Genomic DNA, 22,669 nt, shown 5'->3' on the forward strand with positions numbered 1-22,669 from the left:
CAGAAAAAGCCCTGAAAGTTCTGTGGAGATGCATTTTCAACATATTTACAGTCTGCAATATGTGGAAATGGAAATGTTCGGAAAGAATATGAAATGACCACTGCATTGACTGTCAAAAACAACCCCCAGAAGATGTAAAAAAGACTTTTTTTCAGCACATTTACCTACTGTGGAACATTTCTGGTTGAAGGAAAATGTGCAGAGACTAGGGATGTAACGATTCACTCAACTCCCGATACGATTCAATTCACGATACTGGGTTCACATTTTCTTTATCTTTCATTGTCAAAATAATCTCTTAATAAACTTTGCAAAACAATGCAATTTAATTAAAAATAAATCCTGAATGAAATTTATAAAGAAATAATACAAAAAAAGAAGCCTATTCATTTAAATTCTGGCTCTACAGTAAATTATGCAAAACTGCATAATGGTACCTTTTCTTTTTAAAAGTGCAAATAAAAATGTGTTTTGTGCCTTAACAATTGGATTTTAAAACAAATCCCTTAATTATTAAAAAAAAAATTATATAAACAAACAATGGCTTTAATTTTCTCATTCTCTCTTGTTTCTCCCTTTCCTCTCTGTGCACCTCTTACCTTGGATTTCACATGTTCTTTCTTTCTCACCTCTCATTTTGTCTTGGGGAAGCCCAAATGCTTCCACACTCCTGATTTAAAACACGGTGGTGCGTCCTGAATTTCAAATTCTAAGTAGATTGCGCCCTCTGCTGTTAAAAAAGTGCTGCGATTCAATTTCAGGGTATCGATGTTGAATCCATTTTTAACTGGCACACGATTAATCTTTACATCCCTAACAGAGACTGTCAGAAAAGGACCCAAAATATGTGGAGAGAAGAGGCATTTACCATCTGCAAACGCAAATGTTCTTCAGAGGAGGGAAGTACGTTTGGAAGGAATGCAAAATGACCGCTGCACAAACCGTCATAAACAAGCCCCAAAAGATGTGGAGACGTTTTTTAGCACATCTACCATCTGCAATAAATCTTTATACATTTGTTTATTTTCCACTTGACTAATCCTCTCCTTGTCAGCGTTAAAAACATTTAGGATTGAAAGCGTTTCCTCTGTGTGTGTGTGTGTGTGTGTGTGTATGTGTGTGTGTCGGGGACAATTAAGTGTGGCTTCACAGTGATTGATACTGGCTTGGTTTTCAATTTGTTCCACCAGAAAGCTCCGAGTGTCACCTTTCCCACCTCTCCAATATCACACTGACCCCACTGCTGTGGGCGGGGCTTCACTCTCCCTCTAACACTGTCAAAGATGCTGTAAGCTGAAAGTTACTGTCGTTGACCCAACGGCATATAGTTCCCATTTTAGAAACATGTTCATAAAGATTATGCTTCAAAGTTGATAAAAGAAGATATTAAGGCTACACGTTTACAATCATTTGTTTACACTAATATCAATGGTAAGAGGTTGCATCTGGGTTTTAACGTGCTTCAGATTTAGAAAACACAAGATAGTTTGACGGAAACCTTGTCGCATTCAAATAAATACAAACTTGTCATTGGGGCGGCGTCAAGAGTAAGGTCACAGAGACACAATAAAGATTCATAGGGTATGTGTGCGTGAGGCAGGAGTCAGGTGGGTGACTAACTACAGACATCAATAACCGGAGGACGCGTGAATGAATTTACAGGCTGCAAATCCATCATGGAGGAACAACAGCAGCAACAGCAGCGATGATGATGAAGATGATGATGATGTGGTCTGAAGGTGACAGACACACTACGTCCACAAGGCTGTCTGTTAACAACCCATAACAGTGAATAAACAGAGTTCACGCTAAACACAGACTAGTGTGAACTCTAGTCTGGAGCCTTTAACTCATTGCCGTCTAAAGACGTTTTTTGGTTTAGTAACGTTGACTGCCAAAGACGTCTAAAGGCGTTAATTGTGTTTTTCAGCAGGGGTTGCTAAGAGACAGTGTGACAAAGTGCTCCTGTGAATATCGAGCTTGTACCATGGTGTAGTGACCAACTGGTGCCTTGTAGGTGGCAGCGCATCTTTGGATGAGAGATCAACCGTAATAGGCAGAGCTCAGAGGGAGAGGAAAGGAGTTTGCAAGACAGAAAATGGTGCTACAAGAGTTGATGCTGAAGTTCCCAGCAGTGCACAGCAGCTCACACTCGACCAGAGCATGTGTGGAACTAAGGAGACTATTGAGAGTGTCGTGATGGTGAGGGAAAACGATCAAAAAACGGAGCAAGCGGTGAGACCAGGCATGTCCAGGATGAGGAGGAAGTTGCATGTGTGGAGACTGATGGGGGAGAGACTTGGAGGAAGGTCTAAATACAGTAAGAAATCCATTCAACTCTGACATAGATAGCAAAATAATAATTTTGCCATCAAAAGCCTGGTTTCAGTGTTGTTTTTGTAGTGTTATAGAAGGAAACCAAAGTTAAGTCTTTCAGAAAAAGATGTTTTTCTCAGCTTTTTGTCACAAACCAGCGATTTGTGTGAAACTTGCCTCTATTCAACTGCTGATTACAGAAGAACGAAACATGCGAGAAACAAAATAATTTTTTCTGATGAAATTAGAGAGTCTAATCTTTCAGAATCCGGTTTCAGATCGTCAAAATATGTCAAAATAATTTGTGGGTCTTTAAAAATCAGTTAAAATTTTCTAAAACGCCTGGCAATATGGGGTTGACTGCTATGAAAATGGCTGGCAGTGTGAGTATGATTTCAAAAAATACATTTACAAATATAACATATTCAAAATTTGAATTCATCTAATTGATAGGAATGATGCAAGTTAACATTTCCTTTACAGTAAGTGATGCATCGCATCAAGTTTCTTATTAAAAAATATTTAAAATGATTAAATAAGATAGAGAGATAGCGATTGAGATAAAGAGATGAGAGATACATAGAGAGAGAGATAGAGATAGAAAGATATGTTCCATGTCACACTCGCTTTGGCAATGTAAACTTGTTTCTCATGCCAATAAAGCAGTTTTGATTTGAATTGAATTGGATAGATAGATCGATAGATAGCTTTATTTCAGACTCTGGCTCCATAAAAACCATACAAACAAACACAAAAACACATAAAACAAATAAATATGAAATAATTAGTTTAGATATTAAGTCACACTCTCCCTTAAAACTTTTCAGCACAGAAGCTAATCTGAACCCCTTACAGATTTATATAAACAATCTATCACTAATCACATACAGGTCTAAAGAAGCAAATCCATTGCACATTTGTTCACCTGTTGTAGGTGATTCAGTGAGATGGTCTGTGCAGGTGATTATAGTGGTGAAAATGATGCAGACCACCCTATTTAAAGGAGATAGTGTTCAACATGAAGAATGTGGGAGGGCAGAAATGAGGCGTGAGTGGAAGAGGAGGATAAACAAACAATTATAGATTGTAAGAAGGAGGCTGTGGGAATAACAGGAATAGCAGCAACGGAAGTCAAGAAAATATGGACAGATAAAAAAACAACTAGGTCAAAGGAAATATTTACGCTATTCTTAAGTCACTAATTTCAGAAATGCTGACTTGGCAGAAAAGCTGCATTTTCGCTGTTTCTGCCCACATCTCTTCCGTCAACAGTAACTGCAGCCATCTGTGAGTAGAGCTGTGACAATGCAGACCTGCCTGTCAAACGTGCTGAATAATTACACAGCTCCTCCTCCTGGTATTTTTGTGTCGTGGCAGAGACGCCCAGGTTACATATTCATTAGAGGCTAACGTACTAAATAGAATTGACAGACGTGAGCCCAGTTAGTAGATCAACTGCAACATACACATGCTGTCATGGTAGTGCAGGTTTATACAAATATGCCCACCATTACAAACTCAAACTCGTTCATATTTCATGTCCACGTTCAATCCTTGCAACATTTCACGTCGGCTCTGAAAAGCTGGAGTTTGATGCAACAATCGATGACTTTCCATCGTTTCCTGCCGTCCTTCCCCCTGACGGAGGCGTCTCCTGCTCTGTAACAGAATAATCAATAGTCATCTCACCCGCAGGTCTCACTCTGCCTCTGGGGGCAGGAGAGGTGACCGAGAGGAGGGAGGAGGAAGGGAGGAAGAGAGGAGCAAGAAAAGAGAGGAGAGGATTTGTTTCAATTCAGCGTTTCTAAAAGAACAAATGTAAACAGCAGAGTGAGCGAGCACTGAGATTAGTTACACTAGAGAGAAAGAGACAACGTCACAACAACAACACTTGTCCTGGAACCTGGACGGATACTTCAGCATTTATGATTTCCTTCTTTTTGAGGCTCTAGTCTTTCCTCCTTTTATCTCTGTCCTTTTTTACCTCGTTTCCCTTCCTCCCAACGCTGTCCCTTCTTACTCCCCTTCCTAAACGATGCACATTTGTTCCTTGTAATGTTTTTCTCTTCATGCCTCTGCTTTCCTTTTTATCTTCTTACACTTTACATTTCCTATCCTTAACTTAACTTTTCACGTTTCCTCTTTTCAAGCACTGTATTCTACCCTTTTTCCATTGTGCCCCCTATTTTCCTCCTGACGCTTTACTCAACACACAAACTACTGTTTATGGTTCACTGCTTTAGGGATCCAGATCAGGATTCGTAGGGTGATGATGATCCGACTCAAGCTAAGCTCTGAACAGGGAATGTCTCCATGTTTCTTTTGACTCCTGCAGAATAGATGCAGCCGTGGCTGCACTCTTCCTCTGATCCCGACTTCGAGTGGGGCAAGGGAATAAAGGGAGGAGGAACAAACTAGACAGCAGAGAGGTAGAGTCTAAACGAGACATGGCTGATACCAAGGACAGTCAAAGTGTTAAAATGCCACATCAGCAGGTTGCCGTGTAAATGCTCTCATTTGACCTGGACCATTATGCTGGTGCAAACAACGGGAATAATGGACCAAACTAACACCAAGCGGAAATATTTCCGATTCCAGCAATGAGAAAACGCTCAGTGACAACTGCAGGGGAATATTTAATACTGTGAGCAAAGGATGAGTTTAGGTCAGATTGCTTTAAAGCAGATTTCTCCTTAGATACATGAGGTTTTATTCTCCGCCTCCTAATCTGACAGGAGAATGGAAACCATCCAAAGAGTAGCCTTAACATTATATATTATATACAGTACCGTCTTTGTACATTTCTCTTGTTTTCTTCACTATACGTCTGAGATTTCCTATTTACCACTGATAAGTCTTTACCCTCTACTCTTTATACTTCTTCTGCTTCTGCTTCATGCCTTCACTCGCATCACTTATCGTCTTCCCTGCAAAACTTCTTGCTTCCCCCGCTTTGTTTCTTGCTTTATTCCATGCCTCACCTTTTACTGTAAACACTTTGTAGTTTCATGTCTGATGGTCAAACTGTTAATTTCTGACCCGTTTAGCAGGCGGTGGACATCGATTTTTACTGCAACTACACAACTAGCTTAGTGTGTTTGGTGTGCAACCAGCGCTCTGCAAGTTGCTGACTGAACAACTGAGACCATTACTAAACTTACCCATTTCCTACAATATTTATGTCTGATGGAATTTCACATTTCTGTTTGTAAACACATCCTAAACTGTGTCTAACAGAAGTGTTTGATACCTTTAATTTCCATCTGTTTACAGCTAATACTGTTAACTTCGCAGACGTGGCTCATCAAGAGTTTTTACCTACAATGGTTCACACTTCATGCCGTTCCCTCAATGCGTCACTCTTTACGTTTCATATCACGTCACGCATTACGTTTCATTTTAGTTGATTCGCAACTTCCTGCACTGCATTTTACCCTCCACACATTACTCTCCCCTATTCATCCTTGACACTTCACACCCTTGTTGCCTTAAAGGTGCAGTCTGCAACTCTTATAAAAGTGTCTTTTTGTCATATTTTCTAAAGCTGTCACTATGTAAGGACAGCGTTACATGAAACTAGTAGTGTGTGTGAAAAAAAACATGCTCATTGAGTCCCCTTTGCTGCTCCTGCTGCCTTTGGCAGAATGTCAGAATGCACCTTGACCGAGTCAAAAAAACCAATCAGGGACAAGATTATGTTTGATGGACTATCTGACAGCTGTTGCTCACAGGCCCCGCCCCTTTCCTGGAGCTAGAGCATTGTATGGTCTGGAGGAGTACAAGATGGAATTGGTGACTTCTCTGCTTCAAAGGTAAATTACTGCTGCTTGGTTTACATTATGTTTGATTTGTAATTGTTACACTAGAACTCTGTGGTGCATGTGTTGTTCATGTGCATGCAGCAGCCTCCATGTAGGCTGCTGTAAATGACGTTGTTGTTGTTGCTGCTGCTGAGGTGTGTGCACATAAAGAGAGAGAAGCACTGCTGTAATATGATTTTAAGAGAGCATGTTATATTACTGTGATGTTGCTGTCAGACTAACATTAGCTTGTTAGCTCCTCTGAGGGAGGGACTTTGGAAAGTTTGGAGGCAGGGCAAGAGAGCAGCGGGGAGGTAGGGGGAGAGAGGGATCTGAGAGTTGCTGACTGCACCTTTAAGTTAAGTTTTACTCATTGCTTCACTCTCAACACTTTCTCCTCTTCGCACTCCACTGCCAAAGGTTCACCCTCGCAGTTTCACAGTTCACTCCTGATACCTTCTCTGGGCACTTCGATCTTCTCAGGTTGCTTTTCTTCTCGACGCCTCGCGCTTCACTTTTAATGCTTTGCTCTTTACTTCCGAAGCTTCACCCTCGACGCTTCACTCTTGACTCATGACACTTCCCACTCTACTCCTGAAGAATGTGACTTTATTTCACATTTGAACTGTTGGAGAGAGAGTTTAATGAATCAATCTGAAGACTAAAAACCGAGGATTATTATTTCGGTGGAATGTTGGATACATCGGCACGATCAAATTATGCCCACGTAATATCGGTTGATGTTGGCTTTTCACTGTAAAGCCATGATTTGAGCTCCACAATGTGACCCAACATTTGCCTCGGAGGGGGAAAGCCTGTGTGTATCTGAAATGGGAACAAAGTAAAAAATATGGGACATCTCTGATACTTATTAATGTGAAATGTTGCTTTTGAGAATCCACTGAGCTCTAAAATGTGTAAAACAACCCTAAAGAATTCCTAGAACAAGATGTGTGATCCATCTCCACCTACCCAGTCTGTAGTGATGGCTCTGTGGCTGAAAGGTGAGATTTGGTTCCGAGCCTGATCATTGTACGTGAAACAGCAGTTTGTCTGATTAAAGACCTGACGTCTGTCTGTGGGTGTGAAATTGAAGCCTGGAATGGTTCCTGGACCTGGCAGACAAACAGCATCACTTTATGTAAAAACCACTTTTCTTGCCTCCTCATTTCCATTTTCATACATTTCTCCATCGGAGACACAAAGCCCGAGTCCGAGTCTGGAAATTTGCACATTGTTATTGGGTAATCATGAACAAGCTGCTGCTGCCGTGGCCGATTGTTGCCCGTTTTTTATGCATTTCCTTCAACGAAGACAAAATGTAGAATGGGTTTGAAAAGCACCTCAGAGCAGTGTTTACATGCACGATGAGCCAAAGGTCCACATCAGAACACAGCCTTTAGATGAACTTCATCAAAATTACCCAAAATCTTTCCATGACCTCCTGACGCCCCGTTGGAGCTCTGCCTCCTCTCAGGACTGAGTCTGTTTCATACGTCAGCAAATATATATATATACACACAAACAAAAAAACACATCTACACAATGATCTAAGGCTGCAATGATTAGTCGACATAATCAATTATATCGACAAAAAAAAATTGTTGACGTTGTTTATTCTTGTAAATAAATTATCAATTCCAGCCCACGGCCACTTTCTTTCTGCTGCAGTACCTCACATTGTCCACTAGGGGTGCTCGTGTTAGTGGGGAGTGTGTCACCCCACTAACTTTGTGCAAGTGAACAGCGAAGAAGAATGATGGAGAGAGAAAAACACTAAAGAAGCTTAATGCAACTTTAAGTTTCTAAAGCTCAGAACCTTTCACCAAAAACAAAATGGTGAAAAACTTTAAGGGTAAACTCTGTAGTTCAGCTCTCAATCATAAAAGCATGACAGAGATAGATAGACACCTGAAACAGAAAGAGCGGCGCCCCGGTTTGTACACGGACCCAGAGAGGAGTGACATCACTACCGCTGATATTTACCCAATCTTTCATTTCTAATCACATGCTAATGTGTTTGTTAGCAAACAGTCTGAGATTCTAATAGGTATTAATAATAGGTATTAGGTCTGTGTGTACGTCTGAATGCATGTTTAACACTGCACTCATCAGTTAGTGACGTAGCCGCTTTGAAATATTTTTTCTTCTGATATTACTCTTTATTCAGAACAGTAAACCTCTAATTTATCATCAATTATGTGATTTGAATGACGGACATTTTTTAACTTAACGATTCTTTCAAACAAGATGTTATTTATTATTTTATGGACTTGATTTAAGTAAAAGGAACTCTGTGATTGGTTTAAACCTCATTATCTCCACAACCTGCAGGCAGGTTAGCGCCAGTTTTTTTAAAGTTACTTATTTACACTGTTTACTACTAATACTACTTTGTTCAAGACAACTTACACTTTAAGTTTGTGACATTTAGTTTATTCATTATTTTATTGTAATTTCAACTTTATTTTATGTATTAAATATAACTACACTACAAATAAATGTTTTATGTCATTGTTTTAATTCCTCTGTAAAACATGCTGTCACAGTACAACAGGAACACGTTCAAAGGTGGAAGGATTAAAGCATGAGCGCTAAAAAAGTAGTTTAAAATATGTGCCTAGTCAACTAATCGAAAAAATACAGGATAAATTAGTCGACTACTAAACTAATCGTTAGTTGCAGCTCTACACCCCACCATGGTTCCATCTTCTCTTCCCTAAAGAACCAATCAGCACCACCCATCCCTCCTCGACGATACCAGGTCCAGATCCCTGTTCTCCTCAGGCTGATAAGAGCATGATCCAAACAGCCAGCTCTGTTCAACTTAGAGCGACATCTCCCTGATGTGTCCTGGGTCTGGACTGCAATAGCTCTATTTGTAGGAACAACCATAAAAAAAATCAGGGCCTTATGGAGGTAATGCAGCTTCTTTAATTACTGTGGTGACAGGTAACACAGCTAAAACTGTTCAATTAAGGAGAAACAAAAAGCTTAATAGAGATAATTTAATTACTATAACATGTCATCCAAAGAGTCCACCAGTGTCTCCAGTAAAGTCTTTAAAATTAGCTCTTCTTAACGTTAGATCTCTTGTTAACAAATCACTGTTAATTAATGATATTATTTTGACATCTCTTGGACTTTTTACTTCTTAATGAAATGCGGTTAAATGATGGTATCAGTAATACTATTCTGAATGAAAGTGCACCACAAGACTTTATTTCAATAAGTGTCGTACTTGCAGGAAAGGTGGTGGAGTTGCTGCCATCTGTAAATCAATATTTCAGTGAAAAGAAATAACATTTGGTGATTTTATTTCCTTTGAATATATGTCGTTCTTACTGAAGGGTGATTCAAGAGTTCTGTTTTCAGTCATTTATAGACCCCCAAAATATTCTGGACAATTCATGGATGAGTTTGCTGAACTGCTGTCAGTTGTATGCACTGAATACAACTTTAATACAACACGTGACTTTAATATTCATGTAGACAAAAACATGGACAATAATATTGCCAAAGAACTATATTCTTTAATGGACACTTTTGGTCTTATACAAAATGTGACTGGTCCGACACACACTCAAGGTCACACTTTGGATCTGATTATCTCTAAAGGTGTTGATATCTCTGCTGTTGATAGAAAAGACTTAGCTCTATCTGATCATTTCTGTGTCTTTTTTTTATTTAGAGACTGTAACATATTTTCCCCCTACTTCTGTGTGTTATAAAAGAATATATATATAAATGACAACACGTGCATAGTTTATAGAAGCCATAGCGATGACACCAACCTTGAGTGCTGAGACAGTTGATGATCTCCTGGATGAGTTTAATACAAAAGTCTGTAATGTCATAGATGTGGTTGCTCCAATCAAAACTAAGAGAAAACCAAACACAGAAAGCACCTTGGAGGAGGATTGAGATAATGCAGAATTTGAAATTAGATTGTAGAAGAGCTGAGCGTAAATGGAGAACAACAAAACTCAAAAGTAATCAAGAACTGCACAAAATAAGTCTGTGTAAATTCTAGGGGTGAGTATTGGCAAGGATGTTGCAATACGACATGTATCGCGATGCGTGGGTCACGATGCGATATCGCAATATTCTACCCAGTTAATATCAAAATTAAACAGAGATGAAAAATCAAGTTGTTGTATATATTAATCAGAATATATTGATCATTCAGAGGATGAATTGAGTCAAAACTATTTGCTTCAAAACATCCTATTTATTATTTTTTATTAGTGTTTTTCCACATTTTCACTGAAAAAAAGAAAATGAAGTGTTACACACTGCCATCATAAAATAAAGTGCAACAAGTTTCTTTTCACTGAAACTACTGCGAAGAAGTCTCAAAGTAACCATGACAACATAATGATGGCATTGTAACAACTGTAAGTGAGAACATTAAGGATAAAGCATCCTGAGTTACTGACAATGCACAAAAATAAGAAAAAAATATTTATCCTATTGTATCAGTTTAAGCACTGATTTGAACAGATTATATGAAAATGAAATGCATGTGCATACATAAATATTGTAGGCATTACACACTACCAAATATTAAAAATCGGCACCCAAAAAATCGCGACATATCGATCGTGAAATCGATTTTTTTTCACACCCCTAGTAAATTCAATGATGGCTTGTTTAAAGCGAGGCAGCTTACATAATACTTATAATACTTTTCTGAAATTATCGCTAAAAACATCAACAACTCTCACACATTGCTTTCTGTAATTAAAAAGCTCACAACCCCCCCAAAACAGATAACCCCTGAATTACTGTCAACTGTAAAATGCAATGAATTTGCTTTATATTTCAATGAAAAAATACAATCAAGAAGGTCAAACTTCAGAACAAACCAGCAAAATAACAAAAAGCTTGAACAGTTTCAACTACTGAGGGATGAGTGAACTACAATGTTAGAGTTTATTACAGTGAACCCAAAAACAATAGAGGAGACTATTCAGCAGCAGAATCCATCAACGTGTCGCCTTGATACAATACCCTCAAACTTTAAAACTGTTATAAAGTCAATTGTCTCTAATTTGTGTCAGATGATTAACTGCTCATTCCCGTCTGGCACTGTCCTAAAATACCTGAAAGCAGCTACTAATAGGACGTATCACGTTCCCGAAAATTCAATGAAATTACTTGGTTCCACCAAGTAAAACAAAATAAAACTGTGTGAAAATCGTAATCTACATTGAATTGCCTTTGAAAGGATCTATCACACGACTATGTTCCGATAAATTTAGAAATTACAGGAAAAGGGGGCGGTCCTCCAGGCTCCCGTCTCTCCTCCCTTTCAAAAGGGTCTCCGAGAGGCTCTTGACATCCACTCAAATTATGGCCCAATTCCACGAGCATTAACGGAGGAGTAGTCATTTGAAAAATCTGGCACCCCCATGGCACATAAGGGGTAATGGGCCCAATTCATGTATTGGTATGTGTCAATGATTCGGCAACGCCAACTGTCGCAATATTTGACTCACAAATAATTTTTTTAAAATTACTTTAATGAAAATTGCCTAAAAAAGGGGCCCCTAATCAAATTGTGCGAGGCATAATTGTAATCTACGTTGAATTACCTTAGGAACAATATATCACACGACTATGTTTCCATAAATTCGGAAATTACCGAAAATGGGGGTGGGCCACCGGGCCCTCTACCCCATTTCAAAAAAAGGGCTTCGAGCATCTCATATTCATTCATAGTGTATTCATACCAAACTGCATTCTGATCTAACAAAAACTAACGGATTAGTAGTCATTTGAAAAATGGGGCACGTACGAGGTAATGGGCCCCATTTATATATTGGTATGTGCCAATGACCAACCGTCATAATATTTGATTCGCAAATAAATGAGAAATTGACTTTCGTTTTTTTGACTCCAAATCAAAAATCAGCTCTGAGCGTCGATGCATACACATCTATAGATTATACCCACCAAATTTCAGCCCCATCTATTCACAAATAACAGAGAATTTTAACTAACAAGAACAAAAAAAACAACAACAAAGTGAGCCTCCATACTGGCTAACAGATCAATCAGCAACCTTCCATTCATGGCCAAGATTATAAAGAAGGTGGTCTTCAGTCAACTGAGTCAATCCTTAACCTTCAATAAAATATTTGATAGATGATTTCAATCAGGCTTTCATTCTCATCTCAGCACAGAAACTGCTCTTATCAAAGTGATCAATGACATAAGGATCTAAGAGCTGTATTTGACACTGGAGATCATACATTTTTGTTGCACAAGATGCAAATGTGGGTTGGACTAAATGGAAAAGTAATGCAATGGTTTGAGTCCTACTTGGAGGACCGAAGTTATTTTGTAAGCATTGGAAACTTTGAATCTGACAGATTACCAATGTCCTGTGGGGTTCCTCAGGGATCTGTTCTTGGACCTCTTCTGTTTAGCATTAATATGCTTGATTTAGGACACATTTTACGGAACTGGAAGGTTGATTATCAAAGCTACGCAGATGACACACAACTATATCTATCACTGAACCCAGATGACTATGGTCTCACTGAGGTGTTGTGTGACTGCTTAGAAAAAGTCAACTGCTGGATGAGTGAAAACTTCCATCAACTAAACCATGACAAGATGGAGGTGATTATCTTTGGTCAGCGAGTATCTTAAGTCTCGATCTTTAAAAGCTAAAGACCAAGTCAAAAACCTTGGTGTTCTGATTGGATATGGACAGGTCAGATGGTGGAGCCCAGAGTTCACAGTAAACATGGTGAGGCTGTGTTTAGTTGTTATGCTGTAAAAAAGTGGAACAAACTGCAATGTGAACATTTTTAAAATAAAGTTAAAGGCACTTTTTCTCTCCTGCATATGATTGAGAGGGAGAATTTTGGTCATGTTGTTGATGTAATGTGTTTGTTGATTATTTTAACTGCTTTTTGCTGCCGATTTCAATATTCTTATTGATTTTATGCAGTTGAATGTTTTTCGTTGCACTTTTTGATCATGTAAACCACATTGAGTTGCCTTGTGTATGAAATGCGCTATAAATTTGCCTTTCCTTACAATGATCTGACATCACATTTGAGATTTTTTTTTCCTGTGGCCTTCTGTGTTTTTGAAGTCTTTGACATGTTGTGTTATGTTGTTCATCGTGTCGCGTGTCATGTTGTGTGTCTTCTAGGAATAAGGAAACTTGAAGATGAATCGACTTCCGTGTTTGGGTTAGCTTAGCATGTAGCAGTGTGGGCTGAGGAGGATAAATGGGTGGGGCTTGGTTACAGGGTTGTGCTTTTAAGGATTTTAAAGGGAGGCTACTTTTAAGAGATTTCTGAGCATTTTCGTCTGAAGGTTGTTTTTCTCACAGGTTTCTAACACACTATGGTTTAAGCCTCTCTCTCTCACACACACACACACACACACACACACTCTGATTCAGAGCAATCAGGCAGGTGTTCCCACCCGCCTGTGTCCTTTCGGGCAGCAAACCAAGCCCTCCTGCAGAGTTGCTGAGAGCTGTCCTCACACTGAGGGTCGCTTTGATTCGTCTTAACAGTTGTGTGACGCCAAAAGCCAATCAGGAGAGTGAGTGAACGTCTCTCACCTCGTCTGTTTTTGTGTTTTTGTCTCTGACTTTTCTTTTTCCTTTTCTTTGGTGTGTCTCTGATATGAGCGCAGCAGTAAGCTTTCTAAAGGCATGTCTATGCGATGTAGCACACAATAGCATTAAACTAAGGAGCATTACAATGAGCTATTTGGACTTTGGGAATTTGGTTTTAGTTTCCCCGGTGTGTCATTTGGTCGTGTTGTGTTACGGTGCTTTTCTTTCATATTCTGTAAGTTTGTCCGCGTGTTTCCATTTTGGTTTTGTGTCACTAAGTTTTGTTAAATTAAATTTTGTGGGTATAATTGAAAGAAGCGCAATTCACTCTGGAGCTAATCGTGATTTGCCGACATCCATAAGAAAAAGATTGTCAAAAAATAAATTTACAGACATCAAGTTTCAATTAATGGGTTTGTGCTAAATGCTGAGAAAAGTAAAAGCTGACAGAGTTTGCATTGTATTTTTTGTTTTTCATATTGAATGTGGTTGGTTGGATCTGATTTGTCACTTGGTGTGTAGTTAGGTGCTCACAGACTAATAAATCACTAATTTCTAAATTTATCGGTAAGCAGTAACTGTTTTTTTTTTTTTAAAAAAAAGCCTTATTGAAACAGCTTGGGTTTAAAGTCCTTGTGTCGTACAGCGTCTCCTTCGTCTCTTGCTCTGCTGTCATTCACCGATAGCGGGACACTTGTGCACTTGGCCATGACGTCTGTCGTCCTCCATCTCTCACTACCTGGAAATTAATTTGCTCTCCTCCAGATGCCTATCGGTGTCGAGACGCCTTCGGAAAAAGATCCGCTGCCAGCAGCAGCAGCAGCATCTTAGCCAAAACGCTGCTGGATGAAGGGGGGAAGGGAGCAGATGGAGAACAAGGTGGAGGGATGGAAGATGGATGGATGAGGGGGAATTTAATAGATGGATTACCCACAAATTTGTACACTTTAGTGGCAAAACAAAGCGTCTGCTCGGGAATTGATTCCCGTCCTTCCAGGCAGCGAGGGATTCTTCCCTTCCGCCAAGAAACCAATAATTCATCACTAACGCAACGTCGATCACCCGATCATCTTCATCCCAGCAGGTAAACACATGATATAGAATCTGAAAACTGATGAGATCACCAGGTGGGAAGTTCTGAGGGGGAAGATTTGTCTTTGAGGCAAAAAGCTCCCCAACAAAGAGCACAATACATGGTGGTGTATCAGCTCAACTGGTCATCATTGTAACTAGTGACACCTTAATGCTGTCACCCAGTGTTTACAAGAATCTTGAGTAACTGTCTTCAGATGAAGCTTTAACTTGGAATCAGTCACAAGATAACACGGTCGCCATTCAAACCCTACCACAGATACAAGCACTCAATGTGTCACAAACCAGTAACAACAACATACTCACAATTTTCTGGCTCCTAAAAAAGATGACTACCATTAATTCTAGTCTTTCAGATCATTTCTATCCTTTGTCTTAATGGAGTTTTAACTCATTTCTCTTGTTCCTAGCTTAAGTGTCATAATACTAGTTATAGCTTCAGTCAACATTGTCGACACTGTCAACGACAACTCACAAGATAACATGATCACTACTTGGATTCTAACACCAGCAGGAATGAGCACTCAATGTGACTTAAGTCCATATTCCTTCTCCTGCAGACACAGCAGAAAGATGAGGGGACACATTTTTAGAATTTTTATGCTACATTTCACATACAGTATATATGAAGTAAAAACAACAACAAACTAAAACAGACTTCTCCACATAAGAGCAAGAAAATGTAATGTAAATGATAAAAGCATCTGAGGGAAGCTGAGGTGATTTGTCTGTCAGAGGAATTAAGAGGTGATTTATATTCCAAGGTAGCATTGAATCATAACAAGGGTCAAAATAGGACTTCACCCTTTTTGGTTAAAAACAAATAGTGAACAAAGACAGAAATAGAATGAGGGATAAGACTCCTACAAGGTTACTAGAGAGGTTTCTGATGAAGGCAATTCTGGAATAGAGCTGGGAGATATGGACCAAAACTCATATTGATATTTTTTTCTGAAAATGGGGATATAAGGTATAAATCTCGATAATTATAATTTAAAGGAGACAGATCATGCTTTTAAATCCTTCCTTTTTACATATAAATCATACAGTTGTGGTCTATATAAAGTGGAACTGCAATGCTTGGGTCTGAATTCCTCATTATTATAGCTCCACAGGCTCCTTTTCTACCCCTTTTCTGATGTGCTTCTGAGAGCAACTCGTTTTGGTGCGGTCTCTTTAAATGCAAATGAGACACTTCATACCCCGCCCCCTCTCCAGGTTGCAGAGGTGACACTCGGTTCAACTCCACCCTGTTTGGCCATTTTTGTAGTTTGATAGAAGAGATAAGATTGTCTAGCAGTGCAGAAAATGTTTATTCACACGTTATTTACAAAATGTCAACAACAGAAGACTTGTCCATCCAGCCTTACATGTTTGAGCCAGAGTCGGACCCAGCGGAGCGAGATGAAAATGAAGATGATGAACCTGCAGAACCCTAACAAGTGAGCTAACACAAGCACCGAGCTAACGCTAGCGCCAAGCTAACGTCACGAAATACATTTTAATACAGTCTTTTCGGAGACAAAAATGGCAAAATGAAATGACTAATGAAAACTTTAGACTTAAATTAAATCACGTAGGCCATATCATCAAGGATCTAAAACGAGCACACAGCGCTAACATATGAAGACGGTGCAACTGCTAATGCTAACAAAACAATGACAGGGACGTCTTATCATCACACTTTTTAGCATTATTTACAGCTTACAGAAGTGCTCTGTTCGTCGTCTCCAAAGATAGAAGGAATTGAACCCTCAATCAGACAAAGTCTTTCATCAAATCCTTCTTTATACTGGCGGAGGTTGATGAAGCAGTCATCCTTGAAGTGCTTCGCGCACACAAAAATGACCTTACCCACAGATGTGGGTACATTTCCGTGAAAAATAAAACTCAACCAGGCACTTTGAAAAGGTTCTGATGCTGGGAGACGGTGTAATGAAGCGTGTGGGTTACTACATCCAACAACCCAACATTTTGACTTATCCTCTCGTAACTTCGGCATCCTTGAGCTTGGACTACAAAATAAAAGCGATAAATAAAAATGGCGGATTGCTCTAAGTGTTGGGCCTGGAGTCAATGTCCTAATTTGGCAGTTCCGCTGCAAATACTGAGACTTTATTGTTCAAAAAACGTAGTAGAGAATAGAAAAATCTAAACAGATTGAAAAATATGACCAAAACAGAATATAAAGATATCAACGGAGCACCTGAAGAGACTAATTTGAGCTTTTCTGTGCTTCTAAATACTCTAAATATACAACAAAATGCATTAAAGGGCTAAAAAAGTGGATTTAGCATGATATGTCCCCTTTAAATAAAGTCTTACCAGAGAAACCATTCAGGGTTACATTTGCTGATACAAAATGCCACACAGGCACAATTATTACCAAACAGCAGCACAATATGTGCCACTTTTGGCATTTTCTCCTCTAAGGGACAGCACATGTGAGTGAGTTCTGTAGTGTGGGTTAGGACACTATCAGCAATCCATCTAACTGAGCTTTTCATACTGTTCTGAGAAGTAGAGAAAGCAGTGAATGTTGATACAAAATAGGCTATAAAAGAAATATGCATATATAGAAATATTGGTGATGTTGTAATTTTCTATATCACCAAAATAGAAAACTTGATATATCTTGAATCCCAATATATCTCCAGGTTAGTGTTTGTGCAATATTTAACGAGGACAATACATTTTTGCACAAGAAGCAGAAAACCCAACATATTTACCCTCTGATTAAGCTTTATGATTTCTTACTTTTTTCTTTCAGATTTCACGTCTTCTTTTTCATTTCTACATTGCTGCATGATTGTAAAGTAGTCATGTGATCTACACGAGGGTTAAATACGCATTAAAATTACAAGGATGCAGAAATCCGTCAGTGCTTCAATGTTCACTCCTCTATCGCTCACACATGTCTGAGCTGGCAGACGACGGACGTCTGTAGATAAATACCTATTTCTTCGCTGAATGCTTCTTCCCATGATGTGAATTCAAATTGAACTGCTGACATATTTCAGGATGATCAACAAATCAAACGGGAATGCAGACAGGAGATCAGCTTAGATCGTAAAAACAAGCTTTAGAATCATTGCACTGGTTCTGAAAGCATCGTTTCACACTGACACAAACACACACGGGTCCACCTCAACACAACACACACAAATGTGCTGAAACCATTGAACACAGATCAAATGTGTGTTCATAATTTACCTTAAAAACGTTTGTACACACATCTGCATGAGAATCGTACCTATTACAAACACATCAATGGCCTCAATTCCACCTTTAATGTGTAAAACATGGAAGAAATGCACACGTTTGGCATTTATTTCACCTTGAAAACTAATTCCAAGCCAATCAATCCACCTTAAGAATGTGAAGTGTGAGTTTGACCTGCAGCAGGTCTCTCTCACACACACACACACACACACACACACACACACACACACACACACACACACTCTTTATCTGTGGCAAAAATTCCACCTTAAACACCTAGACCCAATCAAGCCACCTTAAAAGTTAGGAGCAGGTGTGCAGCAGGTGGAACACGCGCACTTCACATGCACGTTATATACGTCACACATGCACGACACCCGGTTACAAATAAAAATGAAATCTGTGCCAGTAGTAAATCCACCTTAAAAAATCAGCAGGCCTGTACTGATATGCAGCAGGTGGAACACGCGAGCGCGCGCACACGCCACTGTGTGTACGCGCATTGCACACAATTTCGTTACATCAAGTGCACATCTCAATTCCACCTTAAAAGAACAACAGAGCCAATAAATCCACCTTAAAAGTGTAAAACAAAGTGCCAGTGTGACCTGCACACGCATGGGAGTAAATCACACGTGCACGATTATTTTTTTTTAAGACCTGTTACACGCTCACACATCATTGTTATTATGTCCACCTTAACAAATCCAACAGGAGCCAATCAAGCTCCCTGACAAGTCATAACAGTGAGTGTGACCTGCAGCAGGTGGAACACACACGCACACGTGCATGCGCGTTACAAATATTACATAAACGTGCACGACAGTCCAAGGGGACCCGTTAAACACGCGCACACGTCTTTGATATTTATTCCACCTTAAGGATAAAACATGAGCCAATCATTCCACCTTAAAAGTCAGGACAAGGTGTGAGTCTGACCTGCAGCAGGTGGAACGTGCACGCCCATCACACACGCGCGAGCTTTAACATGGCTTCCCGCTGTGCACGCAGTACACGCGCACGTAATTCCAAAGAGACCTGTTACACGCACTCGCAAGTCAGTCACACGCACGGAGACACCTCGGGGATGTCAGGTTAACACTCCCCGCGGTTGTCGCGCCGCTCGGAGCCGCGCACACGCACACACCGGAGCCTCGTTACCGTTCTCTGCGCGTGGGGTCCTGCTGGATGCTCGGCTTGGTGGGCGCCATCTTCCCGGATCCGTGCCCGTGTCCGCTCTTCCTCAGGCTGACGTGGACGCGGAGCCCCGACAGCAATGCGTCATGGTCCGTGTGTTAAGACAAAGCCATGTCCGTGCGTGTGTGTGTGTGTGTGTGTGTCCGTAAGTGCGTGTGTCTCCGGGAGACGTCGGCTGCAGCATCACATGCACGCCGGGCTCAGTGAGGGAAGCCCGGGTGGCGCGTCGTCTGCATCCCTCTGCGTCTCACGCACGGGTTTGCGTGTCTTCGCAGGAATCCGCCGCCGCTCGGTAAATCCCGGTAGACGCGCGCTCTCCGCCTCCGACGGTCCCTCTCCGGCTGCTGACGGTCACAGAGACATGGAGCACATCTCCGGTGTTTTCCTCCTCCAGCCCGGCGCAGCGACGCCACCGTGCAGCCGGAGTATGTGCGTGCGTGTGGGCGTGCGTGTTTGATGCGTTTCCCGGCGCGCACTTTGAGGTGTGACAGTTCATTACCACCTGGAAAACTGCCTCCAACTCCAGGAATTGGATTCCAACTTTCCAAATTCACCCTCAATCCATTGAAAAGCGTCACAAACATGTTTTAATACACATCACATTTACAATCAGTCAGCTTCTGATTAAATTACTCAACATGTTTTTCACATTTAAAATCAGAAATATGACATGTCCTGCATGTGGTTTTCCTTATCCCGCTTTCCCCTTAGTGTGTTTCATTAACCCTTTCTTTTCATCCATGAGCGTGTGATCTGTGAGCCGCTGCTGCTGGAAAACCTCCAATGACCTGTCAAGGTCAAAGGCATGCTGGGAATTCTGCACTCAAACAGGGGGAGAACCAGACTGGTGGAGATGTGGCGGACGCGTGCGTTTTCATCTCTGCATGAATTTGAGATGAGGGAGCTTTTCAAATGCATTCGCTCACAGTTTGTGTTTGACTAAATCTGAAAGGTCATTGGTTTGACCCCAGGCCTCCAAACTACAACGCTCTGTGTTTATGTGCGTTTTCTGATTTTTATGCACAAATTGAGGCCATTTCTGATCCCGCTGTGTGGTTCTGAACCCGGCTTGTCTTTGCTTCCTCGAGGTTTCTCCTCTCACGGCCCGGCACTGCTTACTGAGCGGCGCGCACAGAGGAGACGTGGATAATGGAGCGTAATGTATAAACACATTAGCTCCCAGCTGTTTGTTTCTGGGAAAGGTTGTGTACAAAGGAGCAAACGGCGGAACATGGGGAGCATTAATGGCCTCCAAAACTGGGGTTTGGGGACCTGGAGAGGCCATCGGAAACTGAGAAAATGCCTTGATGGCTTGGATTTCTAATCCGGGGCTGGTTTTAAATAACAATGCAGCTCTTATTAGTCGCCGTGACACTCAGGGAGGCCCAAGCTGTGATTTATGTCCTGTTTGTGCTAATTTTAGACTTCACACACACAGACTCCATAATGTGGAGGTGTGTGTGTGTGTGTGTGTGTAAACCCCACAGCTCCAGATGATTAGAAAAACAACCCCACAGGCTGCAGGACAGGGAGGTAATCATTTAGTCTGAGAGAGTGAGAACACTCTTCTTCTCTCTGAATAATCCAAACATCTGTAAACATCTACACATTTCATTTCAGCAGCAAATCACCATCATTTGGTTTATCACCGCCTTATTCCCCAGCACACACTCACCTCACTCCTCGAGTCCGCATGTCTTAAAGTTGCTCTGAAACTAATATTTACTGATTATTAGATTGAAAGCAGGAATAAACCCCATCTGCTACTTTGTCTTTATTCTAAGTGTGAACATTAGTGACTGAAGTCAGAGGAAGGGGATCAAATGTCGGACCGTGGCTGAGGGTCAGCTTTTAAATGACATTCAGGTGCTGAGTTAAAGATGCTCTGGATGATGATGATGAGGAGGATGATGATGATGGAGTCGAAGCCACAGGTCGGACTAACCTTTGCTGGTAGGCGCTGATGCCCTGCACGCCTTGCGGGTTTCCATTAGTAGAACCGGACACAGGCACGCGACCCACGGCGGGTCCGGCCACCATCCCTCCACCGGCTGCACCACCGGACCCTCCACCACCTCCGGCCGCAGCCGTCACCTGCACGCTGAAATCCGGGAAGATCCTGATCATGGTCCCCGGTGCTCCCCGCCGGTCCACCTCCAGCTGCTCTTACACGGACCACCGAACAGAGTCGGAACACAAACCGCCTTCTACCCGCTGCTTTCCGCTTTCTCTCCTGTTTAACCTTCTGATAAAACTCTCTGGGAAATCCGCTTCATGGTCCCGGTGCGTAAAATCAGTCTCGCGCTGTAAGAAAGCTGCTGGTTCTATGTTTCAAAGCCTTTCCGAGCTTCTCTCTCGGTCCTTCAGCCTCAGCACGGCCGGCCGCCTCCCGGTGAAAGCCATCCGGTGCCCGGTAAGTGTCCTCCTGGCTGCCAGGTGACTGTGCGGACTGCGGACCTGGTGGAGAGCAGCCAGTCAGCTGCGACGCAAGCCTGCTAATGGCATCGGGGGAGAGCGCGCGAGTGTATGTGTCGGTATGTCGCGGGGTGAGCGCGTGAGCTGTCCTCCGAGCGCGTGCGTCTGTGTGAGAGGCGGGTCATTCATTTCCAATGCCCTCATAGAGCACGGCCACTTTATTACACCCGTTATCTCACACACCCTGCCTTCATTTATATATTCAGCTGCAGACATTTCACTTCATATTCAGAAGATCAAACTTCCACTTTCATGTCCTTTAGTATCTATTTTTCACATGATGAAAACTGATCCACGTTTTTCCACTTTGATCTGCTAATTTTCCTTCTGCATTCAAACACACATTGTGAAGGTGTTACATGTAGATTGATGATGGTTTGGTGTCTTAACACCAGCTCTGTTTTTAATGGAGCAGAAATAAACCAAAGTGTAGGCGTTTTAATGCAAACGCGCTTTCCGCCCCGGTGCGTAATGCGTTTAACGCACGGACTTCCAGTCATAATTTTACTTCCAGTGCCACTAAATTGATCGAAATTCACTTAAGAAGCAGTTTAATGCGCATGTGAGTGTCAGAGTCAAGTGCAGCTGGAATATCACATGCTGAGCTTTGGTTTGTGGGCGGCGGGGCTGCAAAAAGACGCACGGACTGTGGTTTGGATGAAGTGGGTGTCGTCATTTTCCAGTGTGTGCTGAACACACTTCCGACGCGCTCTCTTCTCTCCACTCTCTGAGCTCCGTGTGTGATCAGACTCCAGATTCTCTCTCTCTCTCTCTCTCTCTCTCTCTCTCTCTCTCTCTCTCTCTCTCTCTCTCTCTCTCTCTCTCTCTCTCTCTCTCTCTCTCTCTCTCTCTCTCTCTCTCTCTCTCTCTCTCTCTCTCTCTCTCTCTCTCTCTCTCTCTCGAATTGAAGAGGTACATCCCAAATTCATACAGTGAATTCAGCTAATTCTGCAAAACGCTCGTGCAAAAAGCAATTTAT

The 22,669-nt window shown here is 41.3% G+C and overlaps 1 protein-coding gene across 3 annotated transcripts in view; it reads right to left on the reverse strand.

The window, feature by feature from the left end:
- Positions 1 to 21,702, reverse strand: part of npas3 (neuronal PAS domain protein 3) — a 185,365-nt gene extending 163,663 nt beyond the window's left edge. For 2 of the 3 annotated variants that reach the window (XM_028437756.1, XM_028437755.1), the window contains exon 1: positions 19,180 to 19,623. In XM_028437756.1, coding sequence (XP_028293557.1) covers positions 19,180 to 19,229 — 50 coding nt within the window. In that variant the 5' untranslated portion in view covers positions 19,230 to 19,623. Of the gene's footprint in view, positions 1 to 19,179; positions 19,624 to 21,160 lie in introns of those variants that run through there. The other variant, XM_028437754.1, reaches the window with a different exon arrangement.
- Between the last annotated feature and the right edge of the window lie 967 nt (positions 21,703 to 22,669).

This window comes from Gouania willdenowi, chromosome 22, assembly GCF_900634775.1.
Source record: "Gouania willdenowi chromosome 22, fGouWil2.1, whole genome shotgun sequence".
Classification (NCBI taxonomy): Eukaryota; Metazoa; Chordata; class Actinopteri; order Blenniiformes; family Gobiesocidae; genus Gouania; species Gouania willdenowi.